The 23,139-nt window shown below is 37.8% G+C and overlaps 1 protein-coding gene across 1 annotated transcript in view; it reads left to right on the top strand.

Moving 5' to 3' along the window:
• Positions 1-23,139, top strand: part of eys (eyes shut homolog) — a 286,827-nt gene that overhangs the window by 51,000 nt on the left and 212,688 nt on the right. The window contains exons 9-13 of the mRNA XM_034681752.1: positions 6,329-6,433; positions 14,917-15,056; positions 17,120-17,283; positions 17,442-17,695; positions 19,842-19,946. Coding sequence (XP_034537643.1) covers positions 6,329-6,433; positions 14,917-15,056; positions 17,120-17,283; positions 17,442-17,695; positions 19,842-19,946 — 768 coding nt within the window. The remainder of the gene's footprint in view (positions 1-6,328; positions 6,434-14,916; positions 15,057-17,119; positions 17,284-17,441; positions 17,696-19,841; positions 19,947-23,139) is intronic.

Here is a 23,139-nt window from a genome sequence, read left to right on the forward strand (position 1 = left end):
AAAGCTGACTCTGAAATATATTTAACATCTTAACAGATGTCAAAAATGTGAGAAACCCCACACATGAGGGCAAATGACAGAAATAACATTTTTGTCCCTGTCGTGTGTTGAGAACAATGTTATGACCAGAAGAGCTCACCACACACTAACAGCCTTCATTCTCAACAACCAGAAGAACACCGGCTCTCCAAGCTGGAAATATTGCAAAGTCTCTCACAGTAAACACAGCTTTAGAGTAAATAAACATGGAACATGATGGGCAGGAAAATTGGCTCCGATCCACAGAGTGCTTGTTTAGCTGTTTTCGGGGTTCCCCCTATGCGACAGGATATCTGATCGTACATATTGAACATGTTTTGTAATCATGCATTGAAATCATGTAGAGCACAAGATTCTCTCTAGCAGATTTCTAAAGAGAGACTTGACATGTAAGGAGTAGTAAGAGGGGAAGGCATGCAGCAGAGGGTTGTGGCTGGGAAGGACTATAGCTTCTGTTCTTGGGGTGTGCACCAAACTGGAGCTGCAGGAAAATCCCTCTTAACATACCTCACACCACAAGAAAATCTGGCAAAAAATCTTTAAACCATTGGAAATAATTGTGACTTTGTTGAAGGGGTGAATCAGGTCAAAGTTCAGCTGCATTATGTCCCAGAGTGTGCCCCACCTTGGCTTAAATTAAAGTATTGTCAAATATCCATAGAGCTTCCATTTGTCATCTTTTCATTATGAACTAATCCTTTAATTTCCTGAAGTAGTACTTGCTGGAGTTTCATTGGAATATTTCCCAGGACACTGGTACGAACAAGTCACATCTGAGTTCAGCTGCTTATTGGTGACAAGGTCACATTCAGGTTTCTTTAAGACCTTTGTTAGTGTATATTGATTACACAAGGGTCAGCAGGGCAGGAGACCACTCGTCATCTGTCAGGTCAAGGTACAAAACCTCTATGTTAGCAAGAATCAACCATAATTAATGTCATAAGACTGACTCATAGCCGGCTGTGGTGCTGCTGCTCCATAACTGACCCCTGACCTCTAATGGTCATAAGGAGGGGGAAAAGGAAAACTGAAATTCCCAATAGTGATCAATATGTTTTTACTTTTAGTACTATAAACGTTTGTTGCTGCTTTACAGGCAACCTCAAGAAAGACTGTACACAATGTAGCCTAGAGCAATACACTTTTCATTTGTGTAATCCAAGCAAAGCAGAACCAATAACAACATTAACAATTAAATGTCTTCAGAGTGCAAATGAATTAGTAGATGACTGTTTCAGGCTCCAGACATGTGTGGATGGCTTATAAATCACAAGCAAAGCACAGATTGTAAGCGAAAGCCAGTTCTCTTCATGAAGCCATTTTTTTTAACCTTGACGCTTATTTACAAGAAGCCTCGCCTGCTTGACGTTTCTAAGGCCTGCTGTTGATTGCATTTAATCCAAGCACACTGGCAGAGGGCTTTCTAATTAGCTGCCAACTCCTAACATGGCCCAAACTTGTTAAGCTGCCAATGACAAGTAATCTTAAAAAAAACAAGGGAAGGCGAGAGAGACACAAAAATAAAAAGGGTTGTCACAGAGAATGAGATTAAAAGGGGGGGGGGGGGGGGGGGGGGGGTAATAACCCTCTTCATTCACCAAACTCTGAAAAGATTGCACCTCATGAGAAATGCAGATTCAAATGTGATTTGAAGTGAGTCATTACTTGGAAACCTGTGATTGCAAGTACAATGTGTAGCCCACATGAAATCAGCACCTTCTTGGCAATGAGCTGATTGCTGCTGTGATACTCTTTTTGCAGAACTCCATTATACGATACATACATGTGGTTATTATGGTCATAGGTTGATGGTGACTACTTTTATAATAACACATGCATTCATTAACCACCATACTTTGAAGTGTATTTCTGGCAAAACTGTTATAATTACTATGTTACAGTCTTGCACTTTTCCACTTGAATACTTTCTTTTCAGACCCGCTGAAGTCACTTTATGATGACTCTCTGCACCCACCCTTATGAGTGTGTTCACTTCCTGTTTTTCTGTGATGCACCGATGTGTTGGTCGGACATCAGTCCCAGCTGATATTTGTCGTGTTGACAGATATACTAGGTCATGTTTATGCAGCATGTTGTGCTGCATCAGTTAAAGCACGCAGGGAAAAACATTGGCATCTTCTTATTTATAAATGCATCCTAGGACTACTTCCGTCTTACCTCCTCGCTTATATTGCGCAAAAGAACTCAGGAAGTCATAATCTTCGATCTCAGGATCTTTTATTACTATCTGTTCCGAGGGTCAGGACTGAACTTGGGAAAAAGGCCTTCAGGTTTGCTGCTCCCTCGACCTGGAATGCCTTACAAATGGATCTAAATCTGTCTGAAATCTTTGAATGCCTTTAAGCGGTCCTTAAACGACTTGGAGGCTGAAGCATCTGTCTGTAGATGTTTTTTTTAAATGTGACATGCTGTTTTTCTGGAGGTACCTGTTGTGTAGCTGTTGTATGCGTCTACTATTTGTATTTATGTCTATCGTAAAATTGTAACTCTGTAACTGTGCTGCTGCCTATCTTGGCCAGGACTCTCTTGGAAAAGAGATTTTTAATCTCAATGAGCATTTCCTGGTTTAATAAAGGTTATAATAATAAAGCTTGCAAGCTAGTATACCTTACTGCTGATTCAGATGAGAGCATTATTATTGGACAGAAGAAGTTGTGTGTTTGACAAACTCTGATATGTTTTCATGACCAAACATGAAAAAAAAGATCATCGACATGCAGTTTGTAAGACATTTTTAACATTTCAAGACGACTGTCTACAATGGAAACACATTTAATCTCATAGCAGACATGGAAACAGAAATTAAGGAGTGTGAATGAGTTGTGCAAAAAAATACTAAGCAGTTTCTGAACCAACTAAAGGCTACATAGTTATTTGGTTTTGGCTGTGGTTTTCACAATTGGTGCATCTCTACTGTTTTTCTTGTTGCTCTTTTTGTTGCAATGATAAATACCTTGGTTGCTGGATGGTCTAATTTCCTGAGTAAATTCATCTGCACTTATATTGATAAATAAGTTGTTAGCTTATATGATTATGTCATCATGCTCAATCTTAGAAGATCTTCTGTGTAGCATTAATTGAAAAAGCTGATTGTTCTGCCTAGAAAGAAATAAAAGAATGATTTTGTCAAATACTTTTGTACGCTCTATTTCAGTCAATAATCAAAGCAAAACCAAAAGACATTGAATGGATCAAAACAGACTGATCCTTGCTCTATATTGTACATACCAGTTATGATTGTGCTGTGCTGTCTGATTCTATTCCTGTTTTATTGGTTAAACAACCAGTGAAAGTGTTATTTCTCCCCAGTGCTCTCAGGTTTTTTGCCTATAGCGTATTTCCAAATCTAGCTGTAAGTCCTGACACACTCACCTGTCACTCAGATAAGCCCTTACATAGCACTACATGGACAAGATTTTTCACCCCCCTCTGTTCAAAAGCTGAAATCTGGTGCCACTTCAGTAATGGAAAATTGTCTCTTACACCATGGCAGGTCTTAGTGACTGATAGAATTCATCATGTTCTGGCATCTTGGGATTTTTCCTTTGGAATTTCTAGCCTTGCAGCATAGAAAGGCCAATTTAATTTCAAGCTTCGCCCAGAAACCCAGCTGTAGTCTATCATAGATCATATTTCAGGATGCATTACTCAGACCTTGGCGTTCAGGTTTCATGTAATAGGGCTTTATATTTCATGGACCAACAACTGTCGCTGTATGTGTTACTGGTCTCATTCAAACATCCTTTTTTAAATATTGATAATAAGATAAGACATGAAAACTGGAGTACCTTTGAAAATGAATTCTAGAATTCACCAAAGATCTTTGGATTTGGAGATCAGTTGTTTGAACCCGAAAACATGTCAGGGTATAATGCTAAATCATCATATTTCATATAATACAGTATAATAAAAGGGCTACAATTGCACAAAATTAATTTAATTCACAGTCATGAATGTGCGCTGGCATTTCTCTGATTTCAGTTGGGCAGATTTGTATAATTTGCTGCTTCGTAGCATGACATGTTTTGTAATGACCTGTAGCAGCCACTGCGCTGATAGTATCAATCATAGTATTTGTGCTGTAGCATGAAGGTGCCACTGTCAAGAAGTGACTCTCACTACATGTCATTGCTGCTCTGTTATTGATGATAGGACATTTTGAATTAATATCCTTTGCTGGGAGACACACACCCCCAACCACAGCGGTGAAACCAGCAGCTGCTGAGCCAAACAATTCTCTGCATGCAGCAACCTGCATCCCCCACCTCACCCTCTCTCTTCAGCTGAGACGGAGCTCTTTATTAGGTGTCCATTTGTTTCACAAGACATGGAGTCTGATACTTTCTTTAATCTCTCTTATTATGTTTCCAGAGGTTTGATTCCCAAATTCTAAATACGTGATAATATATAGTGAACATGTGGTTATGAGAATTAGAATTCTGACAGGGTGAGCAGGACCCTGACACAAAGCTTATTAACTGGCTACCGACTGAAGACATGAACAAGTCGACACCAAATATTGATTCAAAAAGGATTTTATTGATTGTATTCTCCTTCTTCTCTGGGTTTTGCAGTAAAACACCAAATCATTTTCTTTATCACAATACATTTGATAGTTAACAGCGATTCATCACATAATTACTCACATGTTTGAAATTAAATTATCAGCATTTAGAAACAGTTTTAAGTCCATGTTAAGAATATAAAGCAATTCTTACCAGGCTTTGATTTGAGGCAATGAAATGTGTTGAGATCTTGACTTTTAGACTTAATTTCCAATAAATGCTACATTTGAAAGCATGACTCAGAGGTAGGAGGCTGCTTCAAAGTGATTATTCTGTGAAATACAGTGTGCATTTTTAGTTTTACTATTCTAGAGGATAACACTGTTACATTTCAAGGAATATGCAGGAGTGCATGTAAATGTCCAATCATTGTCAATATCGTGTTCAGTTATTCCATGATAACTTTGAGTACTCACTGATGTCCAGTGATCTCTTGGTAATGCATTATTTGAAGTTTTCAGAAGTTCCAGTTTGGTTGCTTTCTCTGTTTTAAACAGGTTGTGTATGCATGAAACTATTGTTCCCCAATGATGGGGTGGTCATTGGGTCACAACATTCCAACAGGAGGACGTACCTTAGACCTGAATCTTCCACAGTGTTGACTGGCCTGCAGCCAGTTTCCACCTAATTAGCAAGCACTCTAGTTAACTTCTTCGATTAAGTGTCATCCACAGGTCTGAGGTGATTCACACACTCCAAAATAAAAAGTGCTCTGCCAGCTTTTGTGATGCGGTTTCCAACTCATATCAGTCTGATAAGCTGCACCTGCATGTTCATATAGGTGGTTGCTCAATATTGAAGAACTCCTATTATGTATTATTCCATTTAACACAGAGAGCATATTACTTATAATAATTGTATAGATTATAATTAATTAAATTATCCTCATAGGTCTCATCTCCTCCATGGCGAATGATGCTGCTGAAAAAGCAGTTTGGTGTTTCTTAGATGCTCCTTGTTTGGACTTTGGACACCGCAAGCTGAGCTGTTCCTAACTTTGGCTTGCCTGGTTTCTGTTTCCGTATGTTACTTGACAAAAATCCTCTGTGCAGCTAGATAATAAAGGTCAAACTCAGAGTGATGAGCCTTGAAACGTTCAAAAACTTGTTGGGCTGAAATGTGAAATTTTAGAAACCAGCAAATGCTTAAAGAAGACTGAGAAATGAGCATCTTTTAGAAAAAAACCCACCAAACTTCTGGATTCTGTTTCAGTGGTGATGAAGTATAAAAATTGAGTGAATAGTCAAGGCTTGGATCTGACTACATAGTCTGATTCAACTGACAAAATTCTGACCCAACTTTAGCACCGGGTATATTTTTTTGACGTGTTATACCAAGCCAGGCAAGATTTAACTCTGCTTACTGTCTTTACTTTCAATTTTTAATCAGCTGACAGCACACAGAGGTTAATGGTATAAATCTTCTCATCTAACTCTTGACTGGAAAATTTCAGAAAGTTGAGATCAATGAAAAGCAGATCAAAATGTTTCAGAAGTTTACCTTTTTTGGACAGATTATTACTCACTGAATATTTCAAATACATATTCCTTCTTTAAATTCTTACAGCTTTTGGTGAAGTCTTATTTTGAATATCCACAGTGTAGATGATACCATATGTCCAAAGCACTCACGAGGAGCTCTGTGTAAGTGATTATAACACAAATCCAACTAACTCAAACTTTCTTTTTGACCTCTTTACTCAGGGACAAACTGTGAGATTGACATCAACGAGTGTGACTCCAGCCCCTGTCAGCACGATGGAACATGCACTGACTTGCATGGACACTACGAATGCCAATGTCCTACAGGTATGTTGGGCTTCAGCCAAAACTAGCGCCTAGCAATAACATTTAAGTGCTTTCTGTGGAGGCTGCAGTAGCAGGCTGTGATGTAGACTTTTCAAACATGTGTGTTGTAACGGCTTAAGATCCCAACCAGGGCCCCTCTGGTCATCTCAGTGTGCACTGGAAAGCAAAGGGCATTAGCCTTTACCAGCAGGATGCCAATCCAGTCACACATCCTGTCTGCAGAAGCCAGCTTGAAGTGTCTGCATGATCTGATTCAACACATGAATAACCTTGTTAGTTAAGATGTTTTTCTGTTCAGGGCTTTTTCCAGTAGAATATTTCACATTTAACTGTCCATCACTTTCCAGTATGTATTAATAACGCTCTTAAATGGTTTCCATCATGAAAATTCAGAATATGAAGAAGCCATTATCAAAAGTCGTATTCTCAGCAGGCCTCTGATGGCAGCATGCTTAATTGTGCTGCATGGCGGCAACAATGTTCTTGACATATTATTCACAGTATCAGTTTACAGCCTCTGCCTGTGTTTGGTAACCAAGAAAAATCACTCTGCTCACTGCTAGAGCTCAATAATGCGACCAATTTGGCAAATATATTAATGAAAGTTTCATAACACTATATTATGAAACTTCCATTAATCTAATTTTCCTGTAATTGCTTATTGTGCCTGACGGGCTGACTCTGAATTTACTCTCACAGCACATAAACTGATGGACCAATGGCAGGAGTCTCATGATGTTCTAGCAGAGCACACTTAGTGTGTCTGCCTGATTTACTGGAGCATTTTATTGCACATATAGACCAAAGACGCTCAGTGGGCAGAGAGTGTTGTTGTGGCCAGGTGATGGTTTTCTCACAGGAATTTTTGACGCTTGTTTTTGAGCTCTTGTGTTCAGCAAAATGGGGAAATGGATCAAGGGTAGTTATGAAACTGTGTTTGTTCACTCTTGCTCAATTAAACATTAGAGGACAATAACAGTGTTAATGACACATCGAGCCCTTATGCCTCATCAGCCGCTGAAGCAGGGCATAGACACTCTCTTTTAAAGGTGACTTCTAGGGTGAAATTGTATTTTCATCCTATGATGAGTTCTGTCAGCTCTAAAAGTGTCTCAGGTGCAACTTACCATAGTTTAAAAAATTGTGAATGAGGTTTTGAGGTTTTATCCATTCAGCCATGCATCCATCCATTTAGCCTTTTTCCAGTTCTGGGTTGTTGGGTGCTGGAGATTCTTCAAGCGAGCATTTGAGATGTGGGGCACACCCCAGACAGGTTGCCAGTCATTCAGTTTCGACTCAGAGACGGCAAAACAAAGTCATGCCCACAGAGAATTGGAAGATTCCAGTTATACATAACTGGCATGTCTTTACACTTCAGAGGGAAAGAGGAGGAAACCTTTGCAGACACAAGGAGTACTTTCAAACTCCCTAAAAACCCTACAACCTTTAACCCTCCTGTTATGTTGCGGGTCAAATTGACCCTTTTAAAAGTCTATTTTAGGCAATATATGCCTTCCACACCAGCTAAATGCAGCATAAAAATCTGGGCAGCATGCAACAGAAGAGATGTTGTGTTCATTTATAAACATCACTTCATAAAAAATTCTAAATGTAAAATAAAAATATATATATATATATATGTCATGTGAAACTATTATTTATATTTAGGGCTTTCCAATGTACATTAAAAAAAGTTTTAACATGAATTTTAATGAAAAACGAGTGAGTTATCCTCGTTGAACCATGATCTGTGAGTTAAAGAACATCACACAGGGTTTGCAATTTATGAATACTTTCATCATTGATTTACTCCAGATTATTCCAGAGTTTTTTGATTCATCTTTTGAACTATAAATCACCAAATAACTGGCCAAAGTTACATACTCAGAGACTACAGCTCTCGTCACACTAGCCAGAGGATCGATCCCTTCCTTCCTGTCCTGTTAGGACCAAATCCTGTTGGTCCCAGTCTAATAAAGACAAACAGCCAAAAAAGTAAACTTTTGGCTGGGATGCCAGTTTGGCTAAGTGGTTGAAACGTGCACTCCACATCCAATCTCCATGACATTTCTACCAATGTTGATGTTTAAACTAGGATGAAAGGTGTATTATTAGTGGTATTGATTATTTTGGCCAAGAAATGTGCATGGCTTGTGGTAAAAAAGAAGGCAAGTCTCTTATTCTTTAGAGCTTTAAGGCTGGTTGGCAGGATGAAATGAGAAGCCTGGTACTGGGGCTGCTTAGACCGGCAGAGATAATCAATAATAACACTCTTAAAGAATTACCACAATAGTTTTCTTTTAACTTTCTTTAGATCAGCCTATTGATGCATTGTCCAATAGTAGCAGCTCTAGTTCAATCCTGTATATATCTAATAGGAACTATTTAGGGAGATTATCCTCACTGGCTGTGTTGCATTATGAACTGTGAGTCCACTTTTTGATCAGTAATGAAAAATATGCAAAAATCAAAAGCAAATATTCAGCCAATCCCTGCAAATTGGATCATTTATAAGCAGAAGCGTATATGTCTTTATTCTTTGAAGCTCATTTCCATTATATCAGATCTGATGCGACTGTGCCTTGTGCCTTTTTTTTGTGAGCATGTGTGTGTGAAAAAATTCTGTGAGGTTACAGGAACGAGTGGATGAGCTGATGGCTATGTCATTGGGGTTATTGAGTGGAAGCCTCCCAACACTGATGTCAAGTTGAATTAGACCCACGATACCCCAGAAGGCTCTACAGAGATTGTGTGCTGTCTCTGCTACACCTGCTCTGAGCCATAATCAGGACTGTAACACCCACACTGGGCTGCCTGTATATTCAGGAACATACAAGTTGCATCATATTACCTCAAACTATTTTATTCATAATAGTTAAGGGCATGACTGTTAGGCCTGTCACTGTAATAGTCTGGTTATTTAATGTAAATTTGCTGTATAGCTTATGGAACACACAATTGTTCCAACTCTTACTTGTAAGTGGTTGCAGTAGAAGAAAACCAAACTCTATAAAAAGTGTGAATGTTTGAGGAAAATAGAGAGAGAACTTGTATCTTTTTCTTTTTTTATAAACACTTGAATAGTTAACAGAAGTGCTTTCATGCAGAAACGATTCCACAGTTGTGATGTGCAACTACAGCGTAGTATAATAATAGCTGTTACTAACAGTTCTGCCTTGGGTGAACAAACTGCACACACTCCCAATGTTAACTCTTGAACTGAATTCTTAAATTAAAAGATAACAATAACAACAAGGTCTTCAGGCTGGATTACTATGCTGTGTTCACATCAGTACTCTTTAATTACTTAAAGGACACCTGTTTCACTCATTTCACCTTACTTTTTTGTTGATCTGGGACACCTATGGAGAAGCTTTGAATGCAGCTCAAACCACTCCTTATATATCCTGCATGCATTAAAACCTTCATTTCAACACTATTCAGCCTCTGCCTGAAATGTTTTGGCTGCTTTCCCAGTGACATCAAGTTGGACACAGCCTCTGATTGTTGCTTTTCACACAGCTTTGTAGTCATGAAACGACCTGAAACTTATACCTTTGCAGAAAACATCTGAGGCTAGCCGTTAGCTTCCCATTAAAGCGATAAGCAGATAGCTATTGTTACATTATCTGGTATTATAATGTTTCTTACAGTGTGTGGTTCTGAGCCTTCATGGAAGGTCTTTATAGGTGGAACAGCCCCAGGTTTCAGTGACAGTGGAGACACAAATCTAGCTCGTACTGGCCTTAGTTTACAAAGGAGTCATCAGTGAAGAGGCACGAACAGCTGCTGTTGTCCAGAAAACATAAAAACTTTCCAGCGTTTTCTGGGGACTGAGAAAATGAGCTGTTCAGTAGAAGCTGGAAAACACGTCTGGGATTATACCAACATCCCTGCACCTCATGTTATGCAACTTTTCTATGATCAGAAGAAGAAGAAGAAGAAGAAGAAGAACAAGAAGAAGAAGAACAAGAAGAACAAGAAGAACAAGAACAAGAAGAACAAGAACAAGAAGAACAAGAAGAACAAGAACAAGAACAAGAAGAACAAGAACAAGAAGAACAAGAAGAACAAGAACAAGAACAAGAAGAACAAGAACAAGAAGAATCCCCAGTGGGGAAATTTAATGTTTTTCACTAGAAAAAATGGAAGGCTGGATGCTGCCATCAACCAGCGCACTCCGAGCAGTTTGGGTTCGGTGCTTTGCTCAAGGACACTTCGGCAGTGCCCAGGCAAGTGAACTAGCACCTCTCCAGCCACCAGTCCACTTCCCAAGCTTCTTCCTAACTGGGACTTGGACCAGCGACCCTTCGGTACCCAAGCCAAGTCCCTATGGACTGAGCTACTGCTGCCCCTCTAATAGGTCTCCCTTAGATATACCTTCCTCTTACACACAACCTGTTGACAGTAAAAAACTAAAGATTTCATTGATCTACTTCACTAATATACTCCACTAATATGACACACCATAAGATGTTATTATGTAAAAGTTAATTCAGTTATAATGTACTGTTCCTGTGAGGAAACACTACAGTTACTGGACCAGTTTAGGTGCATTGACAAAAACGATTCCCCTTGTTTGCTTTCATGTAAAACATGCAGACAATTTCATTAAAGCCTCAGCGTTAAGCAGAAATTCTGTAGTTTTCTGTTTACTTATGGAAGATTACAGAACAAGATGACAAAGAATTAAGGAATATTCTTTATTCTTAATTCGGATCCCCATTAGCTTCCACAACGTAGAAGCTAGTCTTCCTGGGGTCCACACATAAAAACAATAAAAAACAGTAATTTACAATCACAATTCAAAGCATCTTAAAAGATATAATAAAATATTGCTGAACATGAAATAAGCCATAGAAACCCTGAGAAAAAAAAAAAATCTAACAGAGGAATAGAAAATAATACAAAGAATACAGAAACAGTCAGAAGATCACAACAGATAATAATTGAATCTACCTCAAGCTTAAAACAAATATTTTGATGACTTTTTTTAAAAGAGATTTTGTCCTTGAGTTTTCTATTTCTGATAGGAAGCGTACTGTGATTGTCTCTTCTTCAGTGCTGATGTTCTGAGTTATATCATGGATTGTGTTGGATAGGCAGAAATAAGCATAGGGTTTCAACCATTCCAATTGTTGGTCATTGATTGTGTGAAATGGACCAGTGTAAACATGAAAAATTGTGTTATTTGTCATGTGTTAGAAATTAGACTTTCATTCTTCTTTAAAGAATGACAAATATAGAAAACACTCATTCATTCATTCAAAACTGTAAAATGGAAAAATACCCACTTTGGGCTACACATCAAAAATCCTTTGAGCATGTGTTTGCTTTTGTTTGCTCATTCTGATGCTCATGATATTTTGAGGAGATGTTCTTAACCACTTATTTTTTACACGTTGAAACTGGAATAAAAATTCTGACTAGCCGACTAGTTAAAGGTAAGAAAACACTCAGAAAACAGTCCAAATTAAGCACAATTTATTGAACAAGGCTAAGCAAGGGATCGCAGAGTCAAAATTGGTTTGCTAAGAGTGGCTAACATTAGCAGAGCTGGCATCATCAGCCTTCGGTCATCCTTACAGCTCAATGCCCTCATTCCTGTACTGGTTACGCATTGTTCCAGTCGAGTGGTTATATGCCTGTTTAACCAGACAGCCTACATACAGCTTTACCTTCATTTCATCTTCAAAATAATGCCAAACCGCACCACACTACGAGCTGCCATCTGTTGTCTGTGCTTATTTACATCCAGGTAGCATTATAGAATTATTGTAGAAGACATTAACTGAAGCTACAGCTAAAGGCGGCTGCACTACAGTTTAAACACAACATAGGACCAGCAATTTGGGCCTACATTAATATTCTTAGACTAAATGATTACTCCCTAGTATGACTACATTACTGTGCTATGTTAGCTTTCATCCTTCAATGATAATACGCAAAGACACATTTTCAGCCTACCTGTTACAAGCTGCTGGTGTGATAAATATGTCTACTAGAAAATGCTCAAGTATGCAACCCTTTTTTCCACTTTTTCTAAATCATACGATGAAGTAGAAGACATATAACAGCCTGGAGTGTGGGTGTAGCTTTCAAAGGCACATCTAAAAAAATCAGAAGGGCACGAGTAGAGTGTAGACCTCAGCCATGGCCAATTTCTCAGTCTCTTTTGATAAACACATCTGCAAGCAGAACTAATATGTGCAAAGTGTTTGGCTGTATTCTTTGTATCCAACATGAATGCTTGTTGGAGAGTTGGATCTTTCAGTAATTAGTTATTTGTAAGCTTGATATGTTGTTATATGGACACCAGTATTACAATTTGGTCAATAACGGCTTGTTGGTGAGTGTGATCCTCTTTTATTGCTTGATTATGAGTTGGATTCAGAACTGCTGCAAACTTTAATTGGTTTTTCCTTAGTGGATACTAAAGCTTTTCCACAAAGTTAAATGAAAATTGGGTCTGTAGTTTTTCAGTAATTACTCCGTCAATTCTTTGCTATAAAGTAATACCACAGTATTTACCCACTCTCCATTAATACAAACAATAAGCCTTATTTGCACAATGTGAACCAACACTTGCTTTTTCAGAATGTGTAAGATGATTATATTGAGAGTAGGGAGTGTTATTTGTCCACTGACTTGACTCTGAGATTTTCTGTATCTTCTATCTTAAACACGAGATACTTTGCACACAAGCTGCTGCCTTCTCTTTTCAGCCAGAGCTGTCAGTTGCTCTTTCAGCTGCCTCTGAAGCTGCCTTTGCAGCCTGCAGTAATCCCCGATCATGAATCCCTAACTCCCTGAGTAAACTGGAACTAGATGTGGCCACAGATCCATGGTAACCAAATTCCTCAGGGCGAACCCCGGCTTTCCAGCCTTGCTATGAAATCTCATCTGTTATCTCAGTAAACCTAAGCCTCTTCTGCTCATATGCCTCATCTGCTGCATCTTCTCATGGTGAAGTGACTTCCTCCATGTAAGAAAATTGTCTGGTGAGTGCCGGACCACCGTAGCAAGCAAAGTCTGAGGACATGGTTGGAATTATAAATTGCTGGCTTATGACTGCTTTCTTTTTTCAAATCCTACCAGGACTGAGTACATTACATTGTGCAAACTAAAGCACAGGTGTTTTCTAAGCATTTATCCTGTTTTTTTCTCTCATAAAGCTAATAGAATCTTTTTCTATTAGTTTACTTTCTACTCCACTTTTAATGGCATCAAATGTGTTATCTGTGTGAACACATCTGATAAGAATGTAAAGTTCAAGGGGTGAAAGAAAAGTGTTTGGATGAAAAAGCAGTAAAAATAGATGAATACATTTTTCATGTTTACTTAATTTGTATTTATCTACTCAGTTTTACTGATATTTTTAGCCTTAGTATATATTTTTCAACTCTTATCCTTACCCTTTTTAAATCTATTTATTTGAACTATTTTTATTCTTAATGTTGATGCTTTGACTCATTTTAATTACACACATTTTATTTTTGGTGTGCATTGGTCTCTATTTTATTTGATGTTATTCTTATTATTTTAATTTGTATTATTATTATTTTATTATTATTATTATTATCTTCCCCTAATATGTCTTGCCATTTTTTTATTTCTGCTTCTTTCTTGTTTTTCAATCACTGTAAAGCACTTTGGGTTGCATTTGATTTGTATGAAAGGTGCTATATAAATAAAGCTTGATTGATTGATTGATTGATGTAGAACCTTAGGTTTGACGTAGAGATAGACTGATATGGTTTTTTCAGGGCCGATACCGATTATTAGTAGTCAAGGAGCCGATATTCATTTGTTGTAAAAGGGGAAATATTGGCGTCAAAATTTGGAATAATACAAACTCCAACACTTAACTTTGTTTAAATGCCTTTAAGCATATGTTTATTCATCAGCTTTTCAGATTTGCAACATGTTAAAGTTTTTTTTTTTAATCTTAGACAATAGACATCTTTGTTTTAAAATTCTAACAAAAAGTCCAGGGAGCTCCCAGTCAGCACCATGTCTTATAAATTTAAAAGAAAACTTAAACAAATGAGTAGCTCCCTAAAGTTTTCTACAGTAAATTCCAAAATGTCAATATAACTGAAATGTTAATCTTTCACTTAACTTTGTTTTATGGGGATATTTCAGTGTTTTTGAAGTGGGGTTGTATGAGTTTTAAATCAATAGTAATTGTAGGGGCCACAACGGATGCTGCTCAGCTCGTCCTCTGCAATGAGAAACTGCAGGGAGAAATGCAACACAAGCTAGGCTACGGTTTCTGCAGACAGTGTCATTTCTGCCATGTGATTTAGTGAATTTTGAACCAAAATGACCCAGTTTTAAATTGATCTCTTATCGGCCCGGACGATAATCGGTCTATCCCTAGTTTGACGTCAATTCAGACTTACATTGACAATCCACACAATAAAACAGACCAATTGTGCTCATCCACTTGCATTAATAACTTTATCCGTCTTTTCTTACAGGTTTTCTTGGAAGGAATTGTGAAATTGACATAGATGCTTGCGCTCTACCCAACAACACATGTCCACCAGATACCCAGTGTTTCGATCTCCCAGGTGGCCTTGAATACATCTGCCGTGTGCCCTGTCCTCAAAACCTTCGAGTAGGTTTTCTATCTACTTTGTAACTATTCTTCTTTTGTCCTATATACGGGGATGAGCTCTCCATCTACTGTTTACTCCGCTGGAGCAGCAATCTTTTCATAACAACAGATTCAAGAGAGCTTTTGTTTGAGAGTTTTATTCTAAAATGCCAGTTGGTAAATAGTTTGGTATCGTACATGTATAAGCACACTTAAACCATGGTCTTGGTAAAAACTCAGGTCCAAGTGGCAGGGTCCATTCAATCATGATAATGGATGTCTTTAAGTGATCTAAATACATGCTGCTGCTGCTGCTGCTGCTGCTGTGACATTACCTGAACACAAAATGGCCATTTTCATACTGCAAGACTGCAACAATGCCGCCATTGTACTCTGGTATCATTCCTTTGATGATGTGATGCTGATGTCCAGGAGCTTCACATACACACATGCACACACTCAGGCATACAGCAATGTTTAGCCTGGCCTGCTATGATCTTGACAACCCCATCTCTCCTGATGAATGATAAAATAACAATAATGCATTTTATTTATATAGCACTTTTAAAACACTTAAAATATCTATGTAACTCAACAGAGTAATCATGACCTAATCATGATGTTTTGTCATAATTGATTTACTGTACCTTTATGTTGCTGTTGGTGGATAAACAGGAGTTAATGGTATTTATTTGTAGCTGTATAGAAGCAATCAGACGTGATAGTAGGCACATAAACAAACACCCCACCAGGGTGCTTTTCAGTGATTGGCCAAATCGAGGGAAAACATCATTTCTGCAACAATATTTTTGTCTAGTTTGCACTTCCGCTCCACTAGTTAAGATGAAACTTTAGTCCACATGATTGCACAGTTAACAAATGCAAAAAGAAACATCTGTTTTGTCCCAAAGTAAAATAGTGGGAATATTCACAGTTGTTTATAGCAGCATTCAAGAGATCTGCAAACTCCCCGCACAAACTGAATTTTAAAGTAGAGAATTAAAGTGAGAAGGTATAAAATATTACTTCACTATCTTACTTATAAAATGTGGGGTAATACTTTGCCGTACACGGGGATAAAAATAAGTCTCACATGAAGATTGACTGCAAATACAATAATCCATAAACACAGGAATCAGCTGGTGCTGAAGCTGTAGAGTATGTCGGTTTAGACCTGGAAGAAAGCTGCATTGAATTCTGACTAATGGGGGAATTTGCTGCTTTCCTGTGACTTTAATAGTTCAATATGAAATGCGTGAAACATAAAAGGACCTATATGTTTATTGTAAAGTGAGTAATTTGGATCTTTGACCTGACTCTCAAACACAGGGTGTTTTCTTCACGTTTGAATTAACATTCCGATTTCTACATTTTTCATTTCCATTGTGGTTGCACATCTTTTCAGGGTTAATAAGAAAAAGCTGGACTTGATCCATGGTTCGCCAGGTTTTCCTGCTGCTGGCATGCACAGGAGGAGCACATTTGCGGGAATGAAAAGGCCTCTTGCCATCTTAACGGATGAGTGCATCCGAAGATATGCAATGTCTGTATTTTTGAATCTGCAACATGGAGAGGGGAGCTTCTTCAGATGACAGATGGAGATGATCACTCACTGTGGAGACAGGCTTGTGTTGGCCCCCTTACAGAAATGGCATGATGGCTGCATTATACACCTTCCCAGAAGCCAGTTCTCCCTCTGCCCCTTTGTTTACCCTCCTTTATATGCACACATGTAGCAGCTAGCAGGCGTATCTGTTCAGTTACGGAGATCACTTAGGAGGTTTAGATCTCAATGACCATTGATCTTGTACGACATGATGTAGATGCTTATGTGGAATACTGAGTGAAGTCAGTTTAAAAGCATGAATCTGTATTCATGAGTGAGTCAGGTGGCTGTAATGAAGCTCATTTTGAGGCTGCCAGAAGCAGGAAATGATTAGGGGTTGCATTATAAAGTAATGGTTATACTTTTGACCAGCGTGGGCTCAGTCTAATTCAAGTTATTACCATGCAAAATTAAGTAATTTTGTACTTGCACATGAAGCATGTGGTATGAATCTAACAGCTCTATCTTCCATCATCAGCCATGTGCCAACGAAGGACACTGCGTGTTGAATAACGCCAGCAGCTACACCTGTATCTGTGCACCTGGCTGGACTGGTCAGAACTGCCGCATAAATGTCAACGATTGTGTTCAACATTGGTGTCAAAATGGAGCTACTTGTGTGGATGAGATTGACGGTTACAGGTGAGTGTTTAAATCTTGATTGTCTTCGGGCTGTTCATGCAGGAGAATGTCAATGATTGTAAAAAGTCGTGACATTTACTGTTCTCTCCCTTCAGGCTTGGAAGAATTCTTCTGACTCTATACAGTATTAAGAAATTCTCTCTAATGTGTGTCCACAGCTGCCTTTGTCTCAGCGGATACTCAGGCATCTACTGTGAAGAGGACATTGATTTCTGTGTTGGTCATCGCTGCTCTGAACATGGTGTTTGTGTGAGCCAGAGGTATAACTTTACCTGCCGCTGCATGCTCGGATATGAAGGATCGCTCTGTGAACTGGAAACAAATGAGTGCAGCAGCTTCCCCTGCGCAAGCGGTGCCACCTGTGTGGACCTAATCAGTGATTATCGGTGCCTCTGTCCCGCGGGCTTTGAGGGTATGAGACCATCTGATGTGAATGTGAGCCCATTACAGCCATTAGTACAGCCAGCCACAGGATTATCAGGTTTTTAGAGCAGGGTTTTTAGTCTTTGTATTTTATGATACTGGAAGCAGAGACAGGCACAATGCACACAGAATCTCCTGCAAAACTCGCTCTGGATTACTGACCTGAGTTAAAACCTTTTTACATTCATATTTGACATGCATAATTAGTCAATGCAATTTCTACAAGTAGTAACACTTGTATAGAGATAGAAATACATGGATTTTAAAACTGGGGCAATAGCAGAAAGTCAAAGCAGTTTCTCAGGTGTCATATTGCTCCTTGCTAGTAATGGGAAGGTGATCTTGCATATATAGATGGATAAATAGATAGGAACTTTGTTAATCCTTTGGGAAGGTTCCCTCAGGAATATCATTATTCAATGGAACAAAATTTATAGCACATAAAAAAATATATGTTTCCCATTTTTCTGCTACATTGAGAGTAAAACATGTTGTATAATAATAATTTATAATATACATGTACAGTTATTTTTTTGCAGCTTAAACTCTGTATTTTTACTTGTGCAAAAACTGACAGTTTCTATGATGTTTATGCTACACCTGTATGATATCACACAGATGATTTCCAGGTATAATCGACAGACTTAAACATGCCGGTTGAATTAAGTTTAATGTCTTATAGTTAAACCAGCAGTTCCAGTGCTGATGCTCATATTTCTCTTGTATTGCATCAACAAAATCCTATGATAATTTGTTGCTAAATTAGGGCCTGTGTCCATCAGTACTGTTCTTGAGCTGGCATCGCCCACAACCTCAATTTCATGGTGCTTTTCTTGGTTTTAAAATGACTTTATATGCTTCAAATGTGCTTTTATTGAAGGATATTTCATAAGGAAAATATAAAAACAATAAAACATAATTGTGTCCCAGCATTAGCAGCAGTTCTGCACCTGATTGTACCTTAGAAATATGAGTCTAGGATGTTTCCCCCTCTGTTGTTTATTGTTGTTGTTGTTGGCAAAGCTGGTATTTCAAGTCTTGCCTCTTCTGCATTATTGATTTAGCAGTTAGGGAAAAGTGACTTAGACCCACGTGATGATGTTCCAAAAGCTGAACTATGTTCAACTGAGAGTGCAGCGACAAAAACAGCTGACGCCAAGGGCATTTTTGGGCTGCAGAGATGAGTGAAGTAAATGGGAAACTGCATCAGTTTATAAAGAAATTGGGCGCTGCCAGTGCAAAACAAAAAAATGTTAAATGTTCTTCTTCCCAAAATAATTTGGAGAAAAAGGTCAAGTGTTTTTTATCTATTCTTAAACGTGGGTGGCATCCATATGGACTGTTGATTTAACAAATTGTTGTATTATGTGCTAACTCTAGATTGAACTGCGGTGCACTATTATTCATAAATATATTATACAGCAAAGCCAATCTGTCTCAGTGTAATAGACTGTGTGCTTGCACTGTATATTTAGGCTGCAGGTACTGTCAGCAGCCACCTTAATGATGTGAGGATCTTACAGTACATGATTAGCGGAGCACTTTCCAGTGTGTTGGGTCATGATGGCAAAAGTACAATTACCTTTAGTGGTGACAGCAGCACAGAGAGAGGAGCAGTGCCTGAGGTTGTCAGGTTGTTAGTCCTCTGTGAGCTCTCCAGCTCATAGAGGACTAAAAGGGCTAAAATATCGCCAGAGGCCAGACCTAGTGGGGCTTTAAATTTGTCAGTAAAATCTTGAAAGTATTCCACAGTCAAAGCTTGCCCAGAGGATAATAAAATTGTGGTTTCACAGTTTTTGCATGCAGTGAGCTGAACATATTATTCAATCATATTTTGAGCAAGCTGAATTAGAGGTTATCATCCTCCCCTAAATGAAATAAAAACCTGTTGTCAGTAAAAAGATGTGCAAATTATTGTAGAGAAAAATAACTAGTTTGTGCTGCACGTGTTAAACGTTGTCGTGGTTAGAATTAACATTGACCCCTTAAAGCCTCACTGCTTTCATTTATTCCCCAGTCATTTTTTTCAGTATCCTCTTTGGCAGGCAGTGTATTATTATAAATATATTGAAACCTGTATTCCCTGTGACATTAATGAATAGAGTTTGTTTGTTTTTCTCCTTTCTTCCCTGCAGGAAGGACCTGCTCTGTGAATGTAAATGATTGCTGGCCGCAGCCTTGTCTAAATGGAGGCTCTTGTATAGATCTGATAAATGACTACATTTGTCATTGTCCTCTTGGTAAGTATCAGCCACTTGTGTTATATTGAGCATGTTTACGAAAATATCATGCCATTAATTTTCTTTGCACTTTACTTTGGGAATAAGTGAAAAGTTTGTCCCTCATCCATTTAACTCTTGTTTGTTTGCCTTTACACATTTTAATTCAGATGTGCTTCTAAATGTGGCAAAGAAAGAATTCCTTTATTATTACTCATCATTTGAAATGTTAAATACAGGTTTCAAACCAGTGGAAATACAAATGACAATCAAACAGAAATATTAAATCCATGTTAGGAGCAAGTTAGAAAATCAGCATGAAAAGGAACTGTTTCTTGCTAAGTACTGACGCATGTAAACAACACTTCTGTAAGTACACTCAGACTTATTTCCAGCACAGTTCTTAATGACTTCATGTTCTACATCATCCTATATGTATGGCATTTTCAAGCACATGTTCCTCAAAGGATCCATAATCAGTCTATAATAGAGGGAGCTGTCGCAGTCCTCAGTGTGCGACTGATTTTACTATGCCCTCTGGTAATGAAATACCTAATCACTGCTTGATTGCATGAGTCAGAGTGCCATAGCCACCCCACTTGGCATTACAAGGCCAATGTCACATTCAATTGCAAACAAATGCGATCCACAGGATAGTCTTTATGGACTAATATTTGAAAAATAACATTCACAGCACAAAGGTGTCTGAGGACACAAAACACACTCCTGCACTGAGTAAAAGGTTATCTGTTCATCATTTTCTTTACTCTGTGGACTGTGAAGGTTTTTGCTTTTTCTCATGTTCATGCCATTCAGCCTAAATGTGCTGAAGTGAGAGCATTCATTCTTTTTATAAGAGAAAGCCTTTTGACTTAAGTGTCACCGCATTGTTGGTTGATGACAATTTACAGTATGTTACATGATAACAGACATGTAGGTAACACTTTATATTAACTACACACTTTTAAGCATTAGTTAAGCATTAATTAAGCATTAATTAATACTTAACTCATCATCTGTAAAGCATTGTTCATACATTAATACTCATTTATATATCATGTACAAACACAGTTATAAATGTTTTATTATTCATGAACATGACTCTATAATGTGTTAACTAACTCTTTGTTCATACTTTATAAATGATGGATTCACCAAATACAAATGAGCTATTATGGTCATTATAAACCAGTTTTAAACACATTTACAGGTTATGATTCTAACATTTGGTAAGGGTTAGTGAACACCTAATTACATAGCAAATTATGATTAATTAAGGTAGTCACAAAGGACTTATAAGCTGCTTGTTCATGGTTTTTTGAGCTGATCTAAAGTGAGGACTTTTTATGCTTTACAAAGCATTCATTAATGAAATTGAAGACCAGCAGCATCTTAAAACACAGAAGTCACAGATATTGATTCAACAGAATAATGAAACAGACACAACACATTTACTTAAACTTGTATTTATTAAAAGGAAACAACCTCTGTATAAAACCGCATTTATCAAAATAACTCTTCATATGAACTTAAAATACTCTGAAACTGAAAAAGAAAATCTCTCAAACTTAAAGTGCTCACAGTGGAAAAACTAAAGTAAAATATGACATACCAATTATATTAAAAGACACAGTAACATTTAAACACTGGCTGTATAAAACCATTTGTAAACACAAGTTAAAATGCAGCTGCAAAACTGAACAATAACTTGGATTCTCTGTTTTAAGGTGCTGCTGGTCTAAAATCTCATTAATGAATGCTTTGTAAAGCATAAAAAGTCCTCACTTTAGATCAGCTCACAACACCATGAACAAGCAGCTTATAAGTCCTTTGTGACTACCTTAATTAATCATAATTTGCTATGTAATAAGGTGTTCACTAACCCTTACTAAATGTTAGGATCATAACCTGTAAATGTGTTTATAACTGGTTTATAATGACCATAATAGCTCATTTGTATTTGGTGAATCCATCATTTATAAAGTATGAACAAAGAGTTAGTTAACACATTATAGAGAGTCATATGCATGAATAATAAAACATTTATAACTGTGTTTGTACATGATATATAAATGAGTATTCATGTATGAACACTGCTTTACAGATGATGAGTTAAGTATTAATTAATGCTTAATTAACGCTTAAAAGTGTGTAGTTAATATAAAGTGTTACCGACATGTAATATGAGGTGAAAACATGCAGACAATGGGAGCCATTGTGATCTGGTCATTGGAGAGAAGTGTTTGCTCATCAATTGGCTGTGTTACATACTTGCTTCCGGTCACACGTCACATCAAATCAATCAATCAGTGGAAAGTAGCCTGGCACATTTATAACGTTTATGATTTCACCTCTTCCTGTTGACAATGTGGCAAAAATGTTACTCAGCAATAGCATCAGTTAACATCATGGAGGATATTTAAGATAAGATAAGATAAGAAATTACTTCATTGATCCCCGGGGGGAAATTCAGTTGTTACAGCAACCCAGGCATAAGTACAATCAAGAAAAAGTCTCAATAAGTAAAATTAAATAAGTAAAAATAAAGATAGAATACAATTTAGCTATATACAATGTTACAAATGGAACTTAGATAAATACAAATGTTACAAATGGATTAAATAGCAGTAATTACAGGCAGTATTAAAAATGTTTCAGCAGTAACAGGTTGACATGGTGTGATTATGGTTGATAATGACAGATTAACCAATATAATAAATAAATATGGGTATATATAGTATGACCGTAAGTTGTAGTAAACAATAATAATGTAATATAACATAATATGATATAACAATATAATTATATAATATAATGTAACATGCATTATAATGCCATCAGCAGTCAGAGAGTCAGTTCGAGATGAGATGAGGGGGTGGTATGGATCTGTTCATGGGGGGGATCAGGGTGGGGTCAGTGGTCAGCATGGTGCAGTCTGTGGCCTCCATGGCAGTGGGCACAAAGGAGCACCTGCAGCGTTCAGTCTTGCACCGTGGGGGATGATGTGTTGACACAGCTCATCATGGAGAGGGGGAGAGGGGTTATCCAGGATGGCTCTCAGTTTGTCCATCAAACTCCATGGAGGACCCTACAACTTTAGATTTGTGGTTAGTGACTGACCGGTCTTCAGTAGAGAAAAGAAGATGAAAAAAAATTGTAGAAAGAGGATATTGAAATACACAAGAAGGTGAATAACAGAGAAGAAAACAGACAG

This window comes from Notolabrus celidotus, chromosome 4 (assembly GCF_009762535.1).
Source record: "Notolabrus celidotus isolate fNotCel1 chromosome 4, fNotCel1.pri, whole genome shotgun sequence".
Taxonomy (NCBI): domain Eukaryota; kingdom Metazoa; phylum Chordata; class Actinopteri; order Labriformes; family Labridae; genus Notolabrus; species Notolabrus celidotus.